Source organism: Diabrotica virgifera, chromosome 5 (genome assembly GCF_917563875.1).
Source record: "Diabrotica virgifera virgifera chromosome 5, PGI_DIABVI_V3a".
Classification (NCBI taxonomy): Eukaryota; Metazoa; Arthropoda; class Insecta; order Coleoptera; family Chrysomelidae; genus Diabrotica; species Diabrotica virgifera.
In genome coordinates this window covers 15933936-15958509 of record NC_065447.1, presented here as the reverse complement: position 1 = coordinate 15958509, position 24574 = coordinate 15933936, and the positions used below count along the sequence as shown (strand labels likewise).

At 32.1% G+C, this 24574-nt stretch overlaps 1 protein-coding gene across 1 annotated transcript in view; it reads right to left on the bottom strand.

Moving 5' to 3' along the window:
- Nucleotides 1-2311: 2311 nt before the first annotated feature.
- LOC114333006 (T-box transcription factor TBX6-like) overlaps nt 2312-24574 on the bottom strand; it is a 44436-nt gene continuing 22173 nt past the window's right edge. Inside the window, exon 4 of the mRNA XM_050651193.1 lies at nt 2312-5871. Coding sequence (XP_050507150.1) covers nt 4395-5871 — 1477 coding nt within the window. The 3' untranslated portion in view covers nt 2312-4394. The remainder of the gene's footprint in view (nt 5872-24574) is intronic.

Below are 24574 nucleotides of genomic sequence, written 5' to 3'. Positions count from 1 at the left end.
TGAAATCTAATGAACTAAAACCAATAAAGTCGTCACAGGAACGCAAAAATAATTTACTATTTTATTTGAGAAATAAATAAGCCACAATTTAAATTTGAAATTAATATATTTTTGATGCTTCGACTTCAGAAATCGTTATCAAAATACAAAACATTAATAAATTGAACAAATTTTGTTTTTGTTGCTTGGTAAAAACATTCTTCTAATAATTTAATTTTATCTAACTTATTCTATTGACAATTCAAACATACCTATAATACATTTTAAAGTAAACGACTTTGAAATTATATGGCCAATATTAAATATTGATAATATAATTTTAAAAACATTTTAAAGTCGTTTACTTTAAAATCTATAATAGGTACGAGTATGTCTGAATTGTCAATAGAATGAATTAGATAAAATTAATTTATTATAGGAATCTTTTTACTAAGCAACAAAAACAAAATTTATTTAATTTATATTAATGTTCTGTATTTTGATAACGATTTCCGAAGTGGAAGTCAAAACATCAAAAATTAATTTCAAACTTAAATTGTGGCCTATTTCCCAAATTAAATAGTAAATTGCAATAAGGAAATACATATACCACAAGGAAATAACTTCAGAAAAATGTATAAAATAATATGTAATTTAAAAATTATTACATACTGGTCATCTCCGTCCAATTTGTATTATGACTTCCTTCTGTTCCAATAGGTTTTCTTTCTAATATTTTTGCTCTGAAAAACTGCTCTCAAAACTTTTTTAATATTTTTTTTTGTTTTTTTTTTAATTTTTGAATTTTTTATTACCTATTATTTTTCATATTTTTCAGAAGTGATTTCCTTGTGGTATATATCCTTATGTAATTTACTATTTTATTTAAGAAATCAGCCACAATTTAAGTTTGAAATTAATTTATTTTTGATATTTCGACTTCCACGTCGCAGTGTTATAAAAACATAAAACATTAATAAATACACATTTTGTTTTTGTTGCTGGGTAAAAAAATGCTTCTAATAATTTAATTTTTTCTGAATCACATTGACATCCCAGCCATATGTTTTAAACTAGACGACTTTAAAATGATATTGCCAATATTTATGATGCGTTCCTGGAATGACTTTATTGGAAGATGTTCATTCGATTACATACAATCAACATTAACTTTAGCTTCAGAATATCCGTCAGAAAAATCATAGCTTGTGATTTCTCTTTAAAAAAGCTAACCACATGTAATGATGACAGTAAAATTCTCGTGTTAGTGATTCCATAGTAAATCTCAAGTAAAAAATCAGGATAAAAACCTCATAATTGTTTTTTTCCTGGATTTTCCTCGTGATTTACGGTGGAATCACTAACACGAGAATTTTACTGTTATCATTGCATGGGGTTGTCTTTCTAAAGACAAATCACATGCTATGATTTTTTCTGATGGATATTCTGAAGTTGATTTCATGAAATCGAATGAACTAAAAACCAATAAAGTCGTCACAGGAACGCAAAAATAATTTACTATTTTATTTGGGAAATAAATAAGCCACAATTTAAATTAATTTATTTTTGATGTTTCGACTTCCACTTCGGAAATCGTTATCAAAATACAAAACATTAATAAATTGAACAAATTTTGCTCTTGTTGCTTGGTAAAAACATTCTTCTAATAATTTAATTTTATCTAACTTATTTTATTGACAATTCAGACATACCTATTATACATTTTAAAGTAAACGACTTTAAAATTATATTGCCAATATTAAATATTGATATTATAATTTAAAAACATTTTGAAGTCGTTTACTTTAAAATTTATAATAGGTATGTCTGAATTGTGAATAGAATGAATTAGATAAAATTAATTTATTATAGGAATGTTTTTACCAAGCAACAAAAAACAAAATTTATTTAATTTACATTAATGTTCTCTATTTTGATAACGATTTCCGAAGTGGAAGTCAAAACGTCAAAAATTAATTTCAAACTTAAATTGTGGCTTATTTCCCAAATAAAATAGTAAATTGCATTAAGGAAATATACCACAATGAAATAGCTTCAGAAAAATATAAAAAATAATATTTAATAGAAAATTAAAAAATTAAAAATAAAAACATTAAATTAACAAAAAAAATATTTCAAAAAGTTTTGAGAGCATTTTTTAAAGCAAAAATATTATTTTTTATCTTATCCTGAAAATCCTTATTTTTTATCTATATCCTGAAAATAGAAAATAAGGACGATAGGGGTGAGAATGAAAGAGTTGTTTTATATTAAAATTAAGTTTTTATTAACGTTATAAAAATTATAAAAGAATCAAATTGAGTTATTTACACATAGACATTTTGTACTGGTAACTGGTAACTGAATACCGCTATAATACATCACATTTTAACCTTTTTCACACCGATTAGTCAGCCAGATCAAGGGTCAATTACTAATAATTATAATTAATGGAAAAATAATTAAAATTTAATACACTTTTTGAATATATCTAGATAATTACTTATCTATTATGGTGTTTGTGCAATATTTTGATAGTGATTTTAAGGTGTGATTAGGGCTAGAATGTTATAACACTATATACAGATTCGCATTTGATGCTAATATATTTTGATATTTATATATTGAGATTTGTGTACTTATTGATATAATATACTTTTAGATTACGATCACGATACAACTATCACTTGTCAAGATACATATTAAAATTTTATACAACGTTTTACATTTTTACACCTAAATATGGACTAAAATCATTTATGTTTAAATTCTTGAAATATTTCATGTCTTATCTTTTACGTGAAAAAATGTTATGCAAAAGCAATAATGGGCAAAATCAGATCGTAATATAGGAAATGCATAACAACGTTAATAAATTTTATGGTGAATTGATGGTGATATGGTGTGGAAGCCAAAGAGAAACCAACGAACTAAACTCCCACGAGATAATTTAACAATGACAAGTTATGGAAAACAGAAGGTTCCTAGTCCGTGGTAGACCTAAAATGGTCAAGGGGAGCTTGAACTAGGAATCACCCGAAAATAGAACAAAACAAGAACGACAAATTTCAAATGGGACTCTGGAATGCAAACTCACTCTTTATGCCAGGATAATCTCTCATAACTTATGAGATCCAGCGTTGGATAGGCTTGGGATGAGCAGCATTTGGCAAGATCGATAACCGAAATACCGATAATCATATCGAAACATCGATAATCATAAGGTATATTATGCTGGTTTCTTATGGAAAGAGACAAGGAAACATTAAAAGAAGCTTTAACAGTCCAGAAGCGTAACTAGTCCAGAGGCTAGAAATTGACAAAAATCGTAATCTGCTCTAGAAGAGAAGATAACAAGATAAGAGAAAATAAGATGTTAAAAATAAGAGAATGGAAGAAGTAACGGAGGGAATGCTAGAGCAGACAAAATATAATGGAGATACCATAGGATAATGAAGGACTTATCCAGAAATCAGAACTGAAAATATGCAGAGTTGCAATCAGGCTAGTAGTTACATACGCAGATTGCGTTGCATACTGGCCCGATAATAATAGAAAACAAAGTAATGAGAAGAATGAACCATAAAATAAGAGACATAATGAAGTTAGAAGACACAAAGTTATAGAAAACTGCATAAAGCAATCTAGAAAAGGAAAAGATATAAAATAAGATAGACCTCAAACAAAGATGGAAAATTCAAAAATAAGAAAAAATCTCATGTTTCAGAAAAATAAGTTTCAAATAAAAATGTTGGACAAGACGGAAAAAAATATTGAAAGACCAAAGCAAACAAAAGAAAATAATGAATCTGAAATCACCATCCAATAAGGTTAAACAAGAAAACATAAAAAACCAAACCAAAGACAAATTGCAAATGCCGAAGGAGAACGATAATAAACATAAAATTAAATAAACAAAAAACTAGAATGAAACATGTTCCTATTTCGTTATCTCCTATCGTTGAAAGAAATTGAAAAAAAAATGAACAAATGATCTTAAATTTATGTATAGAATAAATAAACAAGCATAAATAAACAAAGGAAATATCTCAAGAAAACTTCTGGTCCATGCTTTATTTTTCCAAATATGAATATTAGGAAATAGTGGACCAAGAAAATGTTAAAAAAACTATCTAGAATCTAGATCAAGAAACTTGAAAAAGTTAAAACTGAGATTAGTCTTAAGTAAAATTACGTTAAACGACACAAAATAAAAAACTACAAAGCAAGGAACTATAAATAATGTAGAACTTTACTCAGTCAATATTTTAAGGAACAAAATTAGTAATATCTAAAGGATCGTACAAACTTCTCATTTATAGTTCCTTAACTTATGGTATTTTATTAAAAACACTGAATGTACGTGTAGAAGTACGATTCTGATTACTGATTAAAAATCACAAAGAAAAAAGTTTTTACTCACAACCAGTAATGGCGCGTATCGAAAAGTCCGTCAGCTTTCTCTGAGGTTGCCTCACTCTAGCATGATTTTCTTTAAGTTGCCTCACTCTAGAATGGCTTGGTGCAGGTTGCCTCGCTGCAGAATGACTTGGTTCAGCTTGGCTCGCTTCAGAAGGACTTGCTTCACGTTGCGTCGCTCTAGAATGAATTGCTTCAAGTTGCCTCGCTCTAGAATGACTTGCTTCAAGTTGACTCACTCCAAAAGGACGTAGTTCAGGTGTCCTCGCTCGTTCAGAATGACTTACTTCAACTTCCATGGATTGATCACTTAAGTCAAGCTGACTTTCTTCTTGTGATTCACTTGCATCATATTGCCTTGATGATCCAGATTCACTTGGTGTAAGTTGACTTGTTGACTCTGCTAGGTTTGACTCAAAATACGTTGCTTCAGGTTGCATTGGATCAGGATACGTCGGTGAAGGATAAGATGCTGATGTCGATGGAGATATAATACTTATTGGTACCTGGATCCCTGGAAATGGCATCACTGGTGGATTACAAACAGAATTCGACGACCACATAGTAGGCATATGTGGCATAGGAGGCATAGGAGGCATAGGAAGCATAGGAACCATAGGAGGCATAGCAGGCATAGGAAGCATAGCAGACGTAGAAGGCATAGAAGGCATATTATAACCTGGATAAGGTTGGTAAACGTTATACCGGTACATTGGGCGTGGATGTACAACAGGTCTGTATTCAAATGGTCTCACAACTGGGTATGGCGTTGATGTTGCAACTGGAGGAGATAGTATATCACAAGCTATATCTTGGTCAGTTGTTTCCACACGTGGTTGTGATTCTGTTGAACAAGAAACAGTAGAAGTGGATGATTCAGATGATTCTGAGAGTCTGTCATTTGGAGTAGAGGCAACTGTACTATCGACGACTATGATTTCTTCCTCTTCCTCGCTTACATTTACAATCTTTGCTGCTCTAGCTTGCTTTCTCTTATATTTGGCCTGGCCATTTTCTCTAAATCCTTTAGCGAAGGGATTATAGTTGATCTTTAGTTGGGTGATCTTCTCGTTTTGATAAGCGGTTACAGCAATAAACTGAGTTTCAGCAAATCGAAAAATAGCTTTAGGTGCCCAACTCATCTCACACACCTGGCTTATAATTATTTTGGGCTGGTACTTATGCATTGAAGACAATACCACTTGGCCAGGTGGAGGAGCAAAAGTATTGGTCAGCTTCACTCGGCTGAAAGAAATCGTTTGTCCCATCCAAAAGTCGCCTCGAGCAGGGGACTCCGAGTGAATGTAGTATCGGTGGTCGATAAGGGCCTCTTCTGAGCCAGACGGTAACCAACCACCTGATGCTGAGTACTTGAAACGGTTTCTACAAACTGGTTCCATCTCGAGCACTACGCTGTATATGGTGTTTGGAGACAAGCCCTTGACTTCCAATTGGAGAGAAGGAAACATCCTCCTGAAACAAAAAAATCACATAAGTTTTGTGTTAAAGAGGGCCCAGAGTTAGAAATTAGAACCACAAAAACATATAAATAATATAAATATCTCGGAGATATATCTAAAGAAGGCACTACCAAAAGAGACATCGAAAACAGAAAGCAGCAGGGCAAAAAAGCTGTAAACATTCTAAGCTCTCTACTATGGTCTAAAAACAAAAAACCCGTGTTGAGCTGCCCCCCCCCCCACTTGCAAAAATCAAAAAACAAATAGCCCTGATTTATGAGCTATTTATGAGCTCTCATATTCCGCAAACTAAAAATTTTGAGCTCGTTCCACTGAGCAGGAATTTGATACTTTAGTGGGGGGGGGCTGAGTCAGCCCCCCCACTACTTAAAAATAGGAATATTGAATCGGTTTTGCGGCAGAATTACGAGCTATTTATGAGCTCTTGAAATTATATAGTTTCGATTTTTGCGCTCATCCCCTTCACCCCCAAACAACCCTTTAATTGATTTAACTTAAGAGAAAAATGCTGAGAAAACTTAAAATATATCGTATTGCGGATATAATTCCTATAGCTTATATACTCGTAAGAATAAACTATTAAATCACGTGCATTTCGATTATTGAGCTACAACCCCTTCGCAAGAAAACCACCCTATCTTCCCGGCTTAAGAGAAAGTTGTACTTAAAATGCATTAAACTAATTATTTGGCGACAACATATGATTGAATAATTTATAAGCTTCCAAATTACGCGCATTTAGATCAGTAAATTGCAATTTATTTTGTATAGTGCAGTCACTGAAAGTGAAAATCAACGATTACCTTCAATTTCGGTGAACCTTTATCGATTTTCACGAAAATTGGTCAGTGGTTAGAGGATACGTCAAGAAACAAAGGTGACATAATACTACTACCTTGCGCCTTTACCCTGAGGGTGCATACCGCCCCTTCTCGGGGGTGAAAATTATTTTATAAAAAATAACCGCACAAATCAATAAAAGAACAAATTAAAAGTAAAATTTATTATATAAAGTTAATAAAATAAGTAAATACTTTTTAAGTTATTAAAGATTAAAGATTTTAATTATTCGTGAAAAAAATGCATGTTATGAAGCGATTTTTCGTAAATCACTGAAAAACTGTAAGTTTTTACAAAAAAAAGTTAATAGTAGTTTAATTCGTATAGCTTATATTCTAAGAATAAACTCTTAAATCACGCGCCTTTCGATTATAGAGCTACAACCCCTTCGCAAGAAAACCATCCCATATTCCCGGCTTAAGAGAGAGTTGTACTTAAAATAATTTAAATTAATTATTTGGCGACTACATATCGTTCAATAATTTATGAGATTGCAAAATATACGCATCTCAATTATTGAATTGCCATTTTCTTTCGATAGTGCAGTCACTGAAGGTAAAAATCAACTATGACCTTCGATTTCGGTAAATCTCCATTCATTTTCACGAATTAACAATAACAATTTGAGGTTTTAACCTGGGGTATATGTCACCCCTTCTCGGGGGTGAAAATTACTTTATTAAAAATAACCCCACAAATCGAGAGAGTGACAAATTGTAAGCAAAATTTGTTATATAATGTGATTAAAATAAATCAATACTTTTTGAGTTATTAAAGATCAAATATTTTAATTTTTGTGAAAGAAAATGCATGCTTTAAAGCGATTTTTCATAAATAACTCAAAAACTGTAAGTTTTTACAAAAAAGTGTTTATCCCTAAAATTGAAGCTAATAAAAAATATAATAAATTGCTTACTTGAAAAACCCTTTAATGTTAATTTAAAGTTAGTTATTGGTAATTAAATGTATATTTTTTTCTGTGACTCTTCAAATCTAAGGATTCAAGCTTAAATAACGGTAAAGAGATGCATTTTATAACACTTAGGTACTAAATACTTGTCAAAGTACTTAGAAATACCTATCAAAAATGAGCTCTAGAAAAAGTTAATAGCATCAAAATCCGCTCACCAATTTTCGTGAAAATGAATGGAGATTTACCGAAATCGAAGGTCATAGTTGATTTTTACCTTCAGTGACTGCACTATAGAAAGAAAATGGCAATTCAATAATTGAGATGCGTATATTTAGCGAGCTCATAAATTATTAAACGATATGTAGTCGCCAAATAATTAATTTAAATTATTTTAAGTACAACTCTCTCTTAAGCCGGGAATATGGGATGGTTTTCTTGCGAAGGGGTTGTAGCTCAATAATCGAAAGGCGCGTGATTTAAGAGTTTATTCTTAGAATATAAGCTATACGACTAAAACTACTATTAACTTTTTTGTAAAAACTTCAGTGATTTACGAAAAACCGCTTCAAAGCATGCATTTTTTTCACGAATAATTAAAATTTTTGATCTTTAATAACTTAATAAGTATTGACTTATTTTAATAACTTTATATAATAAATTTTGCTTATAATTTGTTCTTTTATAGATTTGTGCAGTTATTTTTTATAAAATAATTTTCACCCCCTAGAAAGGGCGGTATCCACCCTCAGGGTAAAGGCGCAAGGTGGTACCATGTCACCTTTGTTTCTTGAGGTATCCTCTAACCACTGACCAATTTTCGTAAAAATCGATGAAGGTTCACCGAAATTGAAGGTAATCGTTGATTTTTACTTTCAGTGACTGCACTATACAAAATAAATGGCAATTTGCTGATTTAAATGCGCGTAGTTTGAAACCTTATAAATTATTAAATGATATGTAGTCGCCAAATGATTAATTTAATGCATTTGAAGTACAACTTTCTCTTAAGCCGGGCGGATAGGGTGGTTTTCTTGCGAAGGGGTTGTAGCTCAATAATCGAAATACACGTGATTTAATAGTTTATTCTTAAAGTATATACGCTATAGGAATTATATCCGCAATACGATATATTTTAAGTTTTCTCAGCATTTTTCTCGTAAGTTAAATCAATTAAAGGGTTGTTTGGGGGTGAAGGGGATGAGCTCAAAAATCAAAACTATATAATTTCAAGAGCTCATAAATAGCAAAAACCGATTCAATATTCCTATTTTTAAGTGGCTAACTAAGGAAACTTTAAAAGTTTCCTTTTGGAGGTTATAACTCTTTTTCAGTTCATTTTAAAATAAAATAACATAGCAATTTTGTTGAGGGTTTTTCAGCGAACAATTTCAACTGTAAAGTTGTTTAATTCTATTTATTTATATAGGTTTTACAGCGCTCCAAACTTGACCAGATTCTCGAATGCTCATAGGGATACAATAAAAAAAAAGTTAGACTTACTTTTCTATCTATACATATTTTTTATTTATACAATTTATTATGATTTTAACATTCCTATGCTATTATTAATCTGTTTTTGACCTTTCTCCCCACTATAAAAGTTATAACCCTAAGCATTTATAGAAAAGGCCCAAGAAGTTGTTTGCCGGTTCAGAAGAAGAATGACGCAACCGCAAAATGCAAAATTCTTAAGAAGAGCAAAAAACGAATTTTTGATATTAAAATCATAAAGTAAGATCAAAATTAGCCATTCACCACACCGTGGTCAGGATCTCGAGATACAAGCGTTTTTTGGGGTGTGCCGCTTGTCTATGAAGTAACATAACTTTTTTCCTATTATATATTTTGACTTAAAATTTTCCCAAAAACTTCTTCATGAATTATATTTTATTGTTGTGTTGGTTAAAATTATAAACTGAAAAAATTGTCACTTAACTTTTTTAAGTAAACATGAAACTAACGAAATATGATGACAAAATGTTTAAAAACTAACAACTCCTTTTTTAATGTGTTTAAACATTTTGGACAAATTCCGTTGTTATTTACATACTTCAAAGATGACACAGTAAAATTTTCAAAAGGAAATATTTACAGCGACCAAGGATACAGCGAGGTAAGTTTGAAAAATCATCAAAACTGATTTTCGACATTTTTGTATAAAATTTGATTTTTAAACATGTTGCACCAATAGATAAAAATAAACTTCATATTCGGATTCAGCGACCTCGAAAACATAAAAATAGAACAACATTGGTCATTCACATTAAATTTGATTTTCGCGGTCGGCACAATGATTGCTGCCGTTCGACTAATATATACGAGTAGATAGAAAAGTATTTTTTTTATTGTATTCCTATTAGAATTCGAGAATCTGGTCAAGATTGGAGCGCTGTAAAACCTAGATAATAAATAAAATTAAACAACTTTATAGTAAAAATTATTCAAAAATGAATAACCATTTTCAATTTCGTTGCAAAACGAAAATACAGCCGAACCATATTCCAGTCCAATCAGAGAGTGCTGCAAGCACCTCTACCGGTTTCGAAACTTATTAGTCTCTCATCAGGAGGCACATATGCTGCTCTCCCTGATCCAACCAAAACAAACCCCAGCGTGCAGTCCCGAATTGCAACGAACGAAATGGCATAGATGCCCTAGCGGCAACTGCTAGCAAAAGACTAAGTTTTCACTCTAATGGCATATAGCATATCTCACCAGAATGAAAACAATGGGAACCTTCTCTGGTTACACCTCCGAGGCTTCTACAATTTGCAAGCCATACGGATGCTGAGACTAAGGAAGATGAGGGAATTCTACAATTTACAATTCACGTCCCATCTGCTCAGCGCGGTAAAGTTCCAACGAGACTGGTTCCCTTCATACTCCACACAGAGTAAATGTAAATAAAAAATGAATAACCATTTTCAATTTCGTTGCAAAACGAAAATACAGCCGAACCATATTCCAGTCCAATCAGAGAGTGCTGCAAGCACCTCTACCGGTTTCGAAACTTATTAGTCTCTCATCAGGAGGCACATATGCTGCTCTCCCTGATCCAACCAAAACAAACCCTAGCGTGCAGTCCCGAATTGCAACGAACGAAATGGCATAGATGCCCTAGCGGCAACTGCTAGCAAAAGACTAAGTTTTCACTCTAATGGCATATAGCATATCTCACCAGAATGAAAACAATGGGAACCTTCTCTGGTTACACCACCGAGGCTTCTACAATTTGCAAGCCATACGGATGCTGAGACTAAGGAAGATGAGGGAATTCTACAATTTACAATCTATGCCAGTCTTTTGCTAGCAGTTGCCGCTAGGGCATCTATGCCATTTCGTTCGTTGCAATTCGGGACTGCACGCTGGGGTTTGTTTTGGTTGGATCAGGGAGAGCAGCATATGTGCCTCCTGATGAGAGACTAATAAGTTTCGAAACCGGTAGAGGTGCTTGCAGCACTCTCTGATTGGACTGGAATATGGTTCGGCTGTATTTTCGTTTTGCAACGAAATTGAAAATGGTTATTCATTTTTGATTTACATTTACTCTGTGTGGAGTATGAAGGGAACCAGTCTCGTTGGAACTTTACCGCGCTGAGCAGATGGGACGTGAATTGTAAATTGTAGAATTCCCTCATCTTCCTTAGTCTCAGCATCCGTATGGCTTGCAAATTGTAGAAGCCTCGGAGGTGTAACCAGAGAAGGTTCCCATTGTTTTCATTCTGGTGAGATATGCTATATGCCATTAGAGTGAAAACTTAGTCTTTTTAAAAATTATTCATTGAAAAATTCTCTACAAAATCGCTATGATGTTATTTTATTGTGAAATGAACGGAAAAAAGTTATAACCTCCAAAAGGAAACTTCTTACAAAATTTTCTCATATTTTTGTGTATAACTTTTTTGTTGGTCACTTGACGATAAAAAGTAATAGACGTAGAATTGTAGAAAATTTAATTTGCTACATTTTATGTATAATGAAATTTTCTGTAGGATTGTTAGTTTAGGAGATACAGCGCGAAAGCCCTTTGCACCCCTTTTTCCAATATGGCGGCCGGGGGACAAGGGTGGCGACCCCAAAAACTTGAACTTAAGCTTCTACTAAACCACCCTACGCATTAAAAAAATAAAATTGACTCCTCTAAGAAATGCAACCTAAATGTAACATCTTAATGGACTATTTATTAGCTTATAATATTTCTATCGAGATAACTCTGTCGAGTTTTTTTAGTTATAACAATTTTTGACTTTTTGTATCACTCAGAAATCAAAACGAAATTTTTTGATTAAAAAAGGGCGAAAATTAACATATTTATTATTGTTAAATACAAAATAAGCACAAAACAAAAAATTTATTGACAGCGTTACCTAAAGGAATGTCTAAAGAAAATATATACAAAATTCCAGGTGGGTCGGTCAAGTAGTTTTTGAGTTACAATGTCTACAGCCTTTGAAAAAATCAGTTTTCAGGAAAAAGCGTTTAAAGTATTGTCAACTTTTATTTTCAATATTTGTTGTCTGTCAAATCGTAAAATGATGCACACCGGAATATGTTTTGAATCACGGAGTAATTTACAAAAGAAAATGAGAACAGCTGTTAAACGTTGTTCATTACGTTCAAGCGTGCTGACGCGAACCTGCTGCAAAGCGAATCTATGATAGGGATATTCAACACTATCTCCCTACCTTCGACTCGCTTTGCAGCATCTTCGCGCCAGCGCGCTTGAGCGTAGTGAGAAACGGTTAACAGCTGTTCTTATTTTCTTTTGTAAATTACGCGGCGATTTCAAAACATATTCCGGTGTGCACCACTTTACTATTTGACAGACAAAAAATATTGAAAATAAAAGTTGACAATACTTTAAAAGCGTTTTTCCCAAAACTTGTAACTCCTTGACCAACTCACCTGGAATTTTGTATATATTTTCTTTAGACATTCCTTGAGGTAACACTGTCGAGATATTTTTTGTTTAGCTTATATTTTGTTTAACAATAATAAATGTTGATTTTCACCCTTTTTTCTATAAAAAATTTCGTGAAAGTCAAAGATCAATAAAACTAAAAGAAACTTGACCAGCGTTACCTCTAGAAATTCATAAGCTAATAAAATCTTTTTGAATTTTTTGTCTGCCATGATCCAATGATAAATGCTGATGTCCACCGCAAAATTCATAGTTTTTTTGAGGTGTCTTTAAAAATTTGCCATTGGCTTATTTTTCAATATTTTTTATTGATTTTTTTTTAATATTCTTTGAATTATACTTAATATGATTATTTAATTTAAATAAAAAAAAATATTCTCTCATACTTTACAAAAATTCACAAAAATGTGCTCAACATGTTGATTTCAACCCCTACGGCCCCCCTTAAGGATAGTTATGACACGAATTTTGATAGGCAACCCATGCTGGTCGTGTTTGTCTATGTATGAAATTTAATAAAAAAAAATTTTTCATCCGGCAAGTAGATGCAGGGGCGTCATTTGATAGGGGGCAGGGAGGCATTTGCCCCCCCCCCTGACCCTGAAAATTACTGAAATTTCCAAAAAATAGATCAATTTTGTATTATGTTTGCATATAAATGTATTGTATATATAATGCTTGCCCCCCCAATCAAAATTTCAAATGACGCTCCTGAGCAGATGGGTACATTTCGACCTCTTACTCAAATATATAATGACATTTGGCAAATCTCAGTAAAACAATAAAACAAAATTATGTTAATAAATGAAAATGAGAAAAAAGCCTACCAATATTAGTAAGTAAAAGAACAAGTAATATAACAAGTATCTAATATTTGTCAAATATAATAACAGATGATAAGAAAGCGGACATGGCAATAAAGTAATAAACTGAAGTTGGGTACTAAAGTGTATTACACTTAAATAGTACAATTTTTGGAAAATCAAAAATACACAAAACTGAATTCAGAGTATATTTTTGTCTGTATGGTTATAATTCGATAATGACATATGGGGCTGAAACATAGATTGTACAAAAGAAACATGAATCGAAACGATAAACGCGACTGAGATGAAATACATGAGAAGAATAGCTGGAGTTTATAACATATTTAGAAATGAAGATGTAAGAAGAGAGCTGGAGTAAGAACCGATAATGAGGAAGATCGAAAAACAATTAGAACTGATTTGGCCACATAGAGCGCATGAAGCAAAAGACATGAGACTAAAAAGAAGTTACATGAACCCAAAATGGGAAAAAAAAGGGAAGGCCAAGGAAGACATGGATGGACTAAATTAATGATATAGGTGAAAAGAGAGACATGAATATAAGATGTAAAGAACCTATCCACCAAAAGAAGTGCATGGAAAAATGGATAAGAGACGGAACCCTACAACCGACGCCCCGAAGGACACTAAGGATTATGAGAAAGAAGAAAAGCTATTATATAAAAATAATTTTAAATATGTAACTTTAAATAGGTAACTCAGCATTTTTGTTTATCATGGCTATCGCAATTATTCTAAAGCTTCTATAATTCCTGCTGTCGCCATCTTCAAAATACGGGCGCCTCCGAAATTATTTAAGTAAGATGATCCCTGTGTCGGTACAGACAGACAAAAGGGCCTAGAGAATGGTGTCAGAAGGACCATTCTGGCGTCCTTTAACACGTTTAACACTTGACTTATCGGATGCTGAAAACGTACCGCAAAAACTGTGTGCTACGTGGAAATAGGGAATTCCTATTTCAGGACTGGACTTGGCCCACACGTTGATTTTTGATTTTAGAAAAAGAGTATAATTAAAATCAATAAATGTTAAAATCTATGAAAGTTTGAACCGTAATCATAGTTTCAGGGTATTTATTTTATAACTACATATAATGTCTTTGAAATTTTGCCTTGTGTCAATAAAAATATAGATGAAGCGATCTATTGTATATGTCATTAAATCGGTCTAAAAATAAATGAAGACTATGTTACTCCTTTGAGTAACATGACATAGGTCCATTTTCCGTTGGAATTTACCAGCTGAACAGACGGGGTCGTGAATTGCAAGTTTTAGAATTCCCTCTTGTCTTCTTCGCTTCAGCATCCATCTGGCTTTCAATTTTTAGAAGCCATGGAGGTGTTACCAGGAAGATGGTCCAATATGTTTTCAATTAAATATCTTTTAGGAATATTTTTAATATTTTTCAATATTTTTAATTTTTCTATTAGTTTGATAAGTTACTAGGAAGTTTAAACATATCTAAAAACGCTAAGATAAGAATATACAGAGAGAGTCTGTAATTTGGAATAAATTCAATATCTCAAATACTAATGGTTTTTCTGAAAAATGCTTAGACCCGTCGATTAGTATTTCAAATTGTGCTTTTTGACATACAATAATAATGTATACAGTGTGTCCCAATTTAGAGGTATGACGTCATCGTTGATTTTTTTAAATGGCAAGAGTGTCATTTTGATAACAATTTTGATAGGGTGTGTAAAGCCATACATGACTGCAAAATATTAAATTTTTATTCTCTACCATTCACAAGATAATAAAAAATAACAAATTTATGTCTGTAATTTGGAATAAATTCAATAATTCAAATACTAATTGTATTTTTGAAAAATGCTCAGACCCGTCGATTAGTATTTCAAATTGTCATTTTTGACATACAATAATAATGTATACAGGGAATCGCAATTTAGAGATATGACGTCATCGTTGATTTTCTTAAATGGCGACACTGTCATTTTGATAGCTATTTTAATAGGGTGTGTAAAGTTACACATAGCTGCAAAATTTCAAATTTTTATTTCCTACCCTTTGCAAGATAATAAAAAATAACAAAATTATGAAAAACAAGTAATCGAATAATAATTGAATTTAATTAATTCAATTAAGCAAATGCTCATAATGTTGCTCATTGACTATTTGACAATAATTAAGGGCAAAATTATGAGCATTTGCTTAATTGATATAATTAAATAATTCAATTATTATTTGATTACTTGTTTTTCACAACTTTGTTATTTTTTATTATCTTCTAAATGGTAGGGAATAAAAATTTGGAATTTTGCAGTTATGTATAACTTTACACACCCTATCAAAATAGCTATTAAAATGAGAGTGTTGCCATTTATGAAAATCAATGATGACGTCATATCTCTAAATTGGGACACCCTGTATAAATTATTATTGTATGTCAAAAATGACAATCTGAAATACTAGTCGACGGGTCTGAGCATTTTTCAAAATAACGATTAATATTTGAATTTATTGAATTTATTCAAAATTACAGACATAACTTTGTTATTTTTTATTATCTTGTAAATGGTAGAAAATAAAAATTTTATATTTAGCAGTTACGTATAACTTTACTAACCCTATGAAAATAGCTATCAAAATGACAGGGTTGCCATTTTAGAAAATCAACGATGTTGTCATATCTCTAAATTGGTACACCCTGTATACATTATTATTATATGTCAAAGAGGACAATTTGAAATACTAATCGACGGTCTGAGCATTTTTCAAAAAAACAATTAATATTTGAGATATTGAATTTATTCCAAATTACAGACTCTCTCTGTATAAGACACTGATAACATCTAGAATCTAGAGCATTATATGCCACTGAAACAGGGACGATGAACAAATTCGAACAAGTCATGCTCCAAGTGTGGGAAAAAATGTCTCACAAAAATATGTGTATAAAAGACCAAATATAGAACTAGAAAAGATGTACGGAGAACTGAATATCGTAGGGATCAAAAATTCACAAAAATTGAGATAAAAAGAATATATACTAATGGCCGGAATAGGAAGAAAGAACAAGAAAGGTAGGCCAAAAACCAGGTGGATGATGAATCTTGAGAAAGGCACAGAAGAACTTAAAATCCCAAATTGGAAAAATAAAGCATCAAACAGAAAATAATGGAAAAGAATAGTAAACCAAGCCGTGGTTCTTTTAGGCCTGGAGAGCTGGATTATATAATAGTAGCCAAATACTAAACGACTCAATCATCATCATCATCAGTAGCTCTACAACCTTTTTTGGGCCCTGGCTTGTTCTAGGATATTCCGCCATTCTGTTCTGTTCCTTGCTTTGTTCTTCCAGTGGGTAATCTCAAGTGTTTTTAGATCTTGTTCCATGTATCTAAGTTTGGGTCTTCCGTTTGACCTTCTCCCTACTAGTGTTTGCTTCATTATATGTTTTGGTGTTTCGGTCTCCAACATTTGACAACATGGCCCATCCTGCGCAGACTTCCGATCTTTATGGGTGTTATGACGTGGGGTTCGTTGTATGCTGCGTATAGTTCAAAATTATATCTTCTGCGCCATACGTAATTTTCTTTCACCCCCTTATATATGTCTAAGGATTTTTCATTCAGACGTACCTAATAAGTTCTCATCGCTTTTCGACAGTGTCCATGTCTCTGATCCATATACAGGGTGTTTCATTAATAATTGTCCATATAGTAACTGGAGAAACCTTAGCACAAAATATGAAGATTTAACCTAAAACACTTAAATAAAATGTGGTTCCTTACTGAGTTACAGGGTGTTTTATCTAAAAATTTAAAAACTATTTTTGCTCAGCATTTTTAAAACTTTTTGACGTATCCTTTTCATACTTGGCAGGAAGTATAGGTACTGTACAAACTACTAAATTATATTAAAAAAACGTTTCTGGCTATTACCAAAGGCGTACGATGGGGGAAAGTAAATGGTTGACCCTTTCCAAATGAATTGCTATTTTAGTTAAATTTTTGGATTCCCCAATACTTTCTATCAAAATAATATACTCTTCATTGTTAACGATAAAGTCATTAGTTTTCGAGATCTTTGAAGTTAAAAATGAAACGACACGGTCATTTTTGATTAATGTATTGTGTCCTTCATTTTTAATTTCAAATATCTCGAAAACTAATCGCTTTATCGTTACGAATGAAGAGTATATTATTTACAAAAAAATATTGGAAAATCAAAAAATTACAATAAAATAGCAATTTTGCTAGTGGCGTAGAATTTGGGAAGGGTTAACCTGCCACTATCCCCTGTCGTACGCCTCTGGTAGTAGCTAGAAACGTTTATTTATCTTAATTTAGTAGGGTGTACAGTACCTGCACTTTCTGCCAAGTATGAAAAGGATACGCCAAATAGTTTTAAAGTACTGGGTATAAATAATTTTTAAATTTTAATCATAATATGAATCATATCATAAATTAATCAAAATAACTATGCCGTTTCATATTTAACTTCAAATATCTCGAAAACTAATGACTTTATCGTTACCAATAATGAGTATATTATTTACGTAGAAAATATTGGAGAATCTAAAAATGGCACTAAAATAGTAATTCCTTTAGTGGCGTAGAATTTGACCATTCACCATCCTCTGTCGTACGCCACTGGTAGTAGCTAGAAACGTTTGTTTATCATAATTTAGTAGGGTGTATAGTACTCGCACTTTCTGCCAAGTATGAAAGGGATACGTCGAATAGTTTTAAAATGCTGAGCAAAAGTAGTTTTTAAATTTTTAGATAAAACACCCTGTAACTCAGTAAGGAACCATATTTTATTTAAGTGTTTTAGGTTAAATCTTCGTATTTTGTGCTAAGGTTTCTCCAGTTACTATATGGACAATTATTAATGAAACGCCCTGTATAAGGACCGGTTTTATCAGGGTTTTGTATATTTTGCATTTGGTTTTTCTCGTGATGTTTTAGATCTTAGATGTTTAATGAGTCCATTATATGTTTTATTAGCAATATGTATTCTTCTCTTAACTTCTTCGCTGACATTGTTATCTGCGGTAACTAGTGAACCTAGATGTAAATTTTTTTACGCTTTCGATGTTAGTCTCCTATTGTCAGATTGTGTAGGTTTCTTTGGCCTGTCGATTTGCTGGCCTTCATGTATTTGGTTTTTATTTCATTAATATTTAGGCCATTGTTTTGTGCCGCTCTTTCTATAGCATTAAATGCTTCTATCATTTCTCTTTTGCTTCTAGCTATGATATCAACATCATCTGCAAATGCCAATATTTGTACACTTTTTGTTATTATTGTTCCTCTGGTGTTGACTTTTGACTCTCTAATTATTTTCTCTAATGTGATGTTGATTAGAATACAGGATAGGGCATGTCCCTGTCGTAGGCCCGTTCTAACATGGACTGTATTTGTTAGTGCGTTTTGAATTCGAACCCTGCTTCGTACTTCAAGTGTTTAAATGATAAAGACAATGACTTTTTAACCCGAAGCGAAAACCACTATTTTCTATTCCCCAATTCCAGTCCTGTAAAAAATCTCGGCCACCCCGATGAATTTAATCCTTTGTTATCAAAGGGCCGTCGCTGGACAGGTACTCCATCTCCATAGCGCACTTGATGTCCCGACAATGGTGTTTTCACACATGGCCAGAAAACAAGTGCTTGGCTATTGTCCGGACAGTACCGCAAAGCATTGTTGTCTTTTTGTGAAGCGTTAGAAGATGCCATACAAGAAATCACTTTGCTGTTATTCCCATAGTATTTAATAGAAAATTAGAACTAAGCTATGTGTTAACAGTGTTTGTAGTTTGCCGATATGAGTAAATTTAGAAGCAGTTTATTGCAGCTGTATGGTTGATGAAATAATAAAGGCTAGAGATATTAGGTTTTAACTGTATACGATAAAAAACATTTCACACTTTGGAAAATATATAAAATGAAGTAAAATACAGTCGGAAAAATGAGAGATTAGAGAATAGTCATCGATTGTCATTTGTTTCGAGCTTGTGTCATATGTCACATAACATTAATATATCTACGTCATACGTTGTATCATTGGTATATACCAATAACGTACAACGTAGATATATTAATATTATGTGACACACGACAGAAGCTCGAAACAAATGACACTGAATGAAAAGCCCTATACGCTGTGAGCTTCGCTGGTGTCGCTCCTGGCGGATACTAATTCAACTTTCACCGGTAATTTTTAAATTTATTATTTAATTGTTATCGCTTAATATTTACAATGTTAAAAAGTAATTAAATTGTAACAGATTTTTTTTAAGATTTTGCTAATCATTTTGACGTTCTATTGATGAAATATTAGTTTCTTACTTCGGATACTTTCACAATTATCGTGCAGATGGCGCTAAGATTAAAGATTACTTTATAATTACATATTACGGAACATTAAAAAAACGTAAATTTAGTATTTAAAACGTAAGTATATTTAAGGAAAAAATATATACCACAGCTTTACCAACTAATATTTTTTATAATTAATGTTTTTAATTTTAATTTTAAATTAATCACTTTGATATTTATGTCAAATTTCCGGTAAACGTTTACAGACTTGCCACTACTGGCGCTCGCGAATTTATAAATATCCCCTCTACGTACGAGCTCACAACGTATACTCTCTGAGCTTCGCTGGTGTCGCTCCTAGCGGATTAGTAATGCAACTTTCACCGGTAATTTTTAAATTTATTATTTAATTGTTATCGCTTAATATTTACAACGCAAAAAGTAATTAAATTGTAATCGATTTTTTTAATATTTTGCTAATCATTTTGACATTCTATTGATAAAATATGAATTTCTTACTTCGGATACTTTCACAATTATCGTATAGATGGCGCTAAGATTTTTAGATTAAATGATAATTACATATTACGGAACATTAAAAAAACTTAAATTCAGTATTTAAAACGTAAGTATATTTAAGGTAAAAATATATACCACAGCTTTGACCAACTAATATTTTTTTGTAATTAATGTCTTTAATTTTAATTTTAAATTAATCACTTTGACATTTATGTCAAATTTCCGGTAAACGTTTACAGACTTGCCACTACTGGCGCTCGCGAATTTGTAAATATCCCCTCTACGTACGAGCTCACAGCGTAAAGGTGGCAGGAACACTTTAGTACGCTGGAGAAAGTAGAACTGAAGGTAGGAATGATATGGAACTAGAACAGGAGAAAACTGGGCAACTTTGGAAGAAATGAATAAAGCAATGCTGTCTTTAGCCATAACAGAAGAACTTTTTAAATATGACGGTCAAACATTTGTAACTCTCCTTCTCCTTCACAAAATATTAATACAGATACTAATCTGGCAAGAACACGCTTTGCCAGAATAAGATTGAAATACTAGAATTATATGCAATGTACACAAAAAAGAAAACTTGCTTCACTGTTCCAACTATAAAGGGATTTTCCTTTTGAATACAGCATACAAAATTTTGTCCCTGATACAAACGACTGGTACATTATACAGATTCTACCAAAGAGTCTTCTTGAAAAACAGATCTACTATTGATCACATATCATCAGCGGCGGATCTACGGGAGGTAAAATGGGGATATTCCCCACTAACAGTTAAAAATTAAAGAAAAAAATGTTGAAACATAAAAATGTATTAGCTGAGATGAAACTTAGACCAGACAGGCAAATTCACTCCAATAAAACAGCTAGTTAGGAAAATTAAGGGATCTTAATGCATGTAACTTATTATTTGTCTTTTATATAAAGACAGTTTTACATTATGCTGTTTTCATGCTAGGCAAGAGTCATGCAAGACAGATCACGCTACTGCGCATGCCCACGCGCTATTTCCATGCAGTTCCTATGCTAGACGAAAAATTAAAACATGTTCTATTTTTCATGCATGTAAGTCCTGCCAAAATTCATGTTGCCAATATGACAACATTTATAGTTTAGAAAAAACTTAACCTTATTGTGAAAGTAATGGTATTTATTGGATGTAATAATTTGTGATTTATATTTGAATGTATTTAATTATGGACTGAAGTTTCCAAGTGAAATATCTAAAGTTAATATTTTGATATATTTCTTCTATTGGCAACAATAAAAGTGGTATCTAAAATTGCACAGAAATAGCTCCGATGTAAAAAGGTCAGGCAAGGCGAGAGATATGCCATGCAAGACGGACTTACATAGCATGAGACTGTGTTGCCAATCTGCGGATAATTATCCGATTTGCGTACCTTTTTGAGAGTTGTCGTATCTTCTTCGTATCTTTAAGTAAATCGGATATTTGGTATATTTTTCAGTATATCTACAATCTACTAAAACTTTATCATCTATATATTCCCAACACCAACAACACATTAATTTTGGTTCCACCCAAATTTTTATACCGAATGAATGTTAGTGACATCAGATACTTTTCATCTTTTGACAAAAGGGACATGTGCCAATTCTTTTGTTTAGAATTTAAATGCACAAGTGCGTCCACTTAAGGCATACTAATCCAATTCAAATTTCAAAAACCTTCTGCCGTCCGATGTTATTTATGAGTTTTTAGTTTTTAGTCTTTAAACTTAACAAAGCTAATTCACGCACGATTTAGTTTTATTTTCATTTTATGTAGTGCAGTCTAGGGATGGGAAAAACCTACCGGTTATAACCTAAAACCGGTTTTTTTCTCTGATATAATCGGTTTTTCCGGTTGTTTTTGTCCCGGTTATAACCGGTTTTCTCTTTTTTTAAAGTAACAACCGGTGAAAACCCGGATAAGTGAAAAAATACTGAATTCAGAGAAAAAATAGAAAATTTTTTCGCCCCACGCTCGTAAATGAGAAATTTTAAGCTGACTGGAACCTATTGTACATAGGCTATGTCTATAAAAACCGAACACCGGTTTTTGGAACAACCGGTTTTTTTACCGGTTATAACCGTCTGGTTAAACCGTAGGTATTGATTTATTTATTATTTATTTTTCTAGTACCTAGTTTTAGGTAGTTACTACGTTTTAATAAAATAATTTTTAAAAGTGTTTTTTTTACTTAATAATTATAATAAAAATAACGATCCAAATAATGAAATATTTAGATTTATTTATTTATTTAGAATTTAACACTTACGATAATACAAAATAAGAATAATATAATAATAGTAAGTAAATAGTATTTTCCACCTACCTCTACCGAAAGTACCTATACTTTTCCGGTCCTGATTTTAAAAGTTGCAAAGTTGTACTTTTGCTCCCTAGGGAGGAAAAGTAAAAGTGACGTCATGGTATTTCATTCATGAAATTTAACTTATTGACCAATATCTATTTTCTATTACGTAAGTATCTATACATTTTAACGTTTATTTATAAAACACCCTGTATTTTGCAGAATGGTAAAAACAGTAAATTGTTATTTTGATTTAACAATGTTTACATTAATAATTTGATTTATATTTGACAGTTGACAGTTATATTGTACCTACTTGTTAAGTTTTAGTTTTAATAAATTTTGTTGGTTAGTTACATAAATAAATTAAGTAAAAATGAAAAATTACTTGTTATTAATTTGACGAAGGTGGAAAAACCATATTGTATAACATGGGAGTAAAGTGTCTTTTCCTCCCTTGAATGATTCATTCTCGGGAGGAAAAGTAGCCCTCCCTTGTTATACAAATAGCTATTACATACATGAATTAGGTAATCAGCTAGGATATGAGGTTTTCATCTATAAACGAAAATTTTTAAACTGTGAAACAGAGAATCCAGTAGATTAAAGGGCCGGTTGTTCGAACACTAATCAGAAATGGAATCAACTGATCATTATCAAATATTTAATTACTGTCAATGTCAACTTTGATTGGGTTGCTGAAAACATAATTGATTACAATTATGAGATTAATTGATTAATTAATCAATTATGTTAATAATTGTTACGTTAATTGATAATTAATAATTAATCAATCAATTATTTATGTTAATTATCATAATGATAATTGATTACAATCAACTGATTGGCGTACGAACAACGGATTTTGTTATTTGATGGTTAAGGGGAGTAAAAGAATAACATTGGCAACATTGATTTTAATAACAGAATAATTTTTGACCTAGCGTACCTTTTCGTGGCAAATCGGATATTTTTCGAGAGATCATCGGATAATCTAGAGAAATGCGATTGGCAACACTGCATGAGACTTGCATAGCCTTGATGTAAAGCTGCTTTAACACAGACTATATTATAAGTCTGGGTTTATCTTTCTTATGTTTTTTGGTTGGTGTTTCAATTTGCCCCTAAAGGCAAATTTCCCCTCCATGCAGATGACCAAAAAGTCAGATGGTTGAAAGTACCATCTTTTTTTTTGGTTATGCAGATGGATGAAAGTACCTTGCTAAATAGGCAGGTCAGAAGAAGGGGTGACCTAACTCAGATATCTGGATGATATTATGCAGAGAATATTTTTAAGGGAAATTGGAGTGAGACACAACAGGGAAGGTTGGAAAACTATTATGGGGCAGGCAGTCTTAGTAAGGGCTATAGCGCCAACCGATTAAGAATTTAAAAATTGTAAGTAGAAATTACAGTCTGTGTCTTACAATTTGCGAAAAATATCTTCTTCCTGTTACAAAAATCTCGGAGCAGGAAGTGTTTAATATTAGGGCCTTATAAATAAGAAAAAGCGACATAGGTCTAACAAGGCGTAGAAAAGAAAATATCGAAGAACCGTAGGAAGCGATCATTCATTCGAGTTAATCACAGTAATCAAGAGGGCCTTCCGTTTGCGGTGTTAATATGTTATTACAACGTGCCACACACTTCATTTTCTTGGATTATTATTAGAAAAACAAAGATACGAGAAAGAGATGCCGCTGAGGCTGCTGAAATTGACGCATCTGTCGTGCTTTTAGTAGGATGACCTGTTTGACGCCTAGCTACTATCTGAGCGTGGACCAACTGGACCCTATTATGCAATGAAGAATCTTGCAGACTCAGCAACACTTGTAAAAAAGGACATCGCACACATCTTATGGAAAATATAATGTCACTCAAATTCAATAAAATTTATACGAATAGATTCGTTTTAAATTAACGGTCAAATCTTATCATTGCGCCAATTCCATATTTTCAATAATAAGAGCAGAAATTGATATAAATAAATCTGAAATCAAATGGATACGTACATAAGTTAGAGAGAGAAAAAATATTTTATAATACCCAAATTGTCGGTACTCCATAA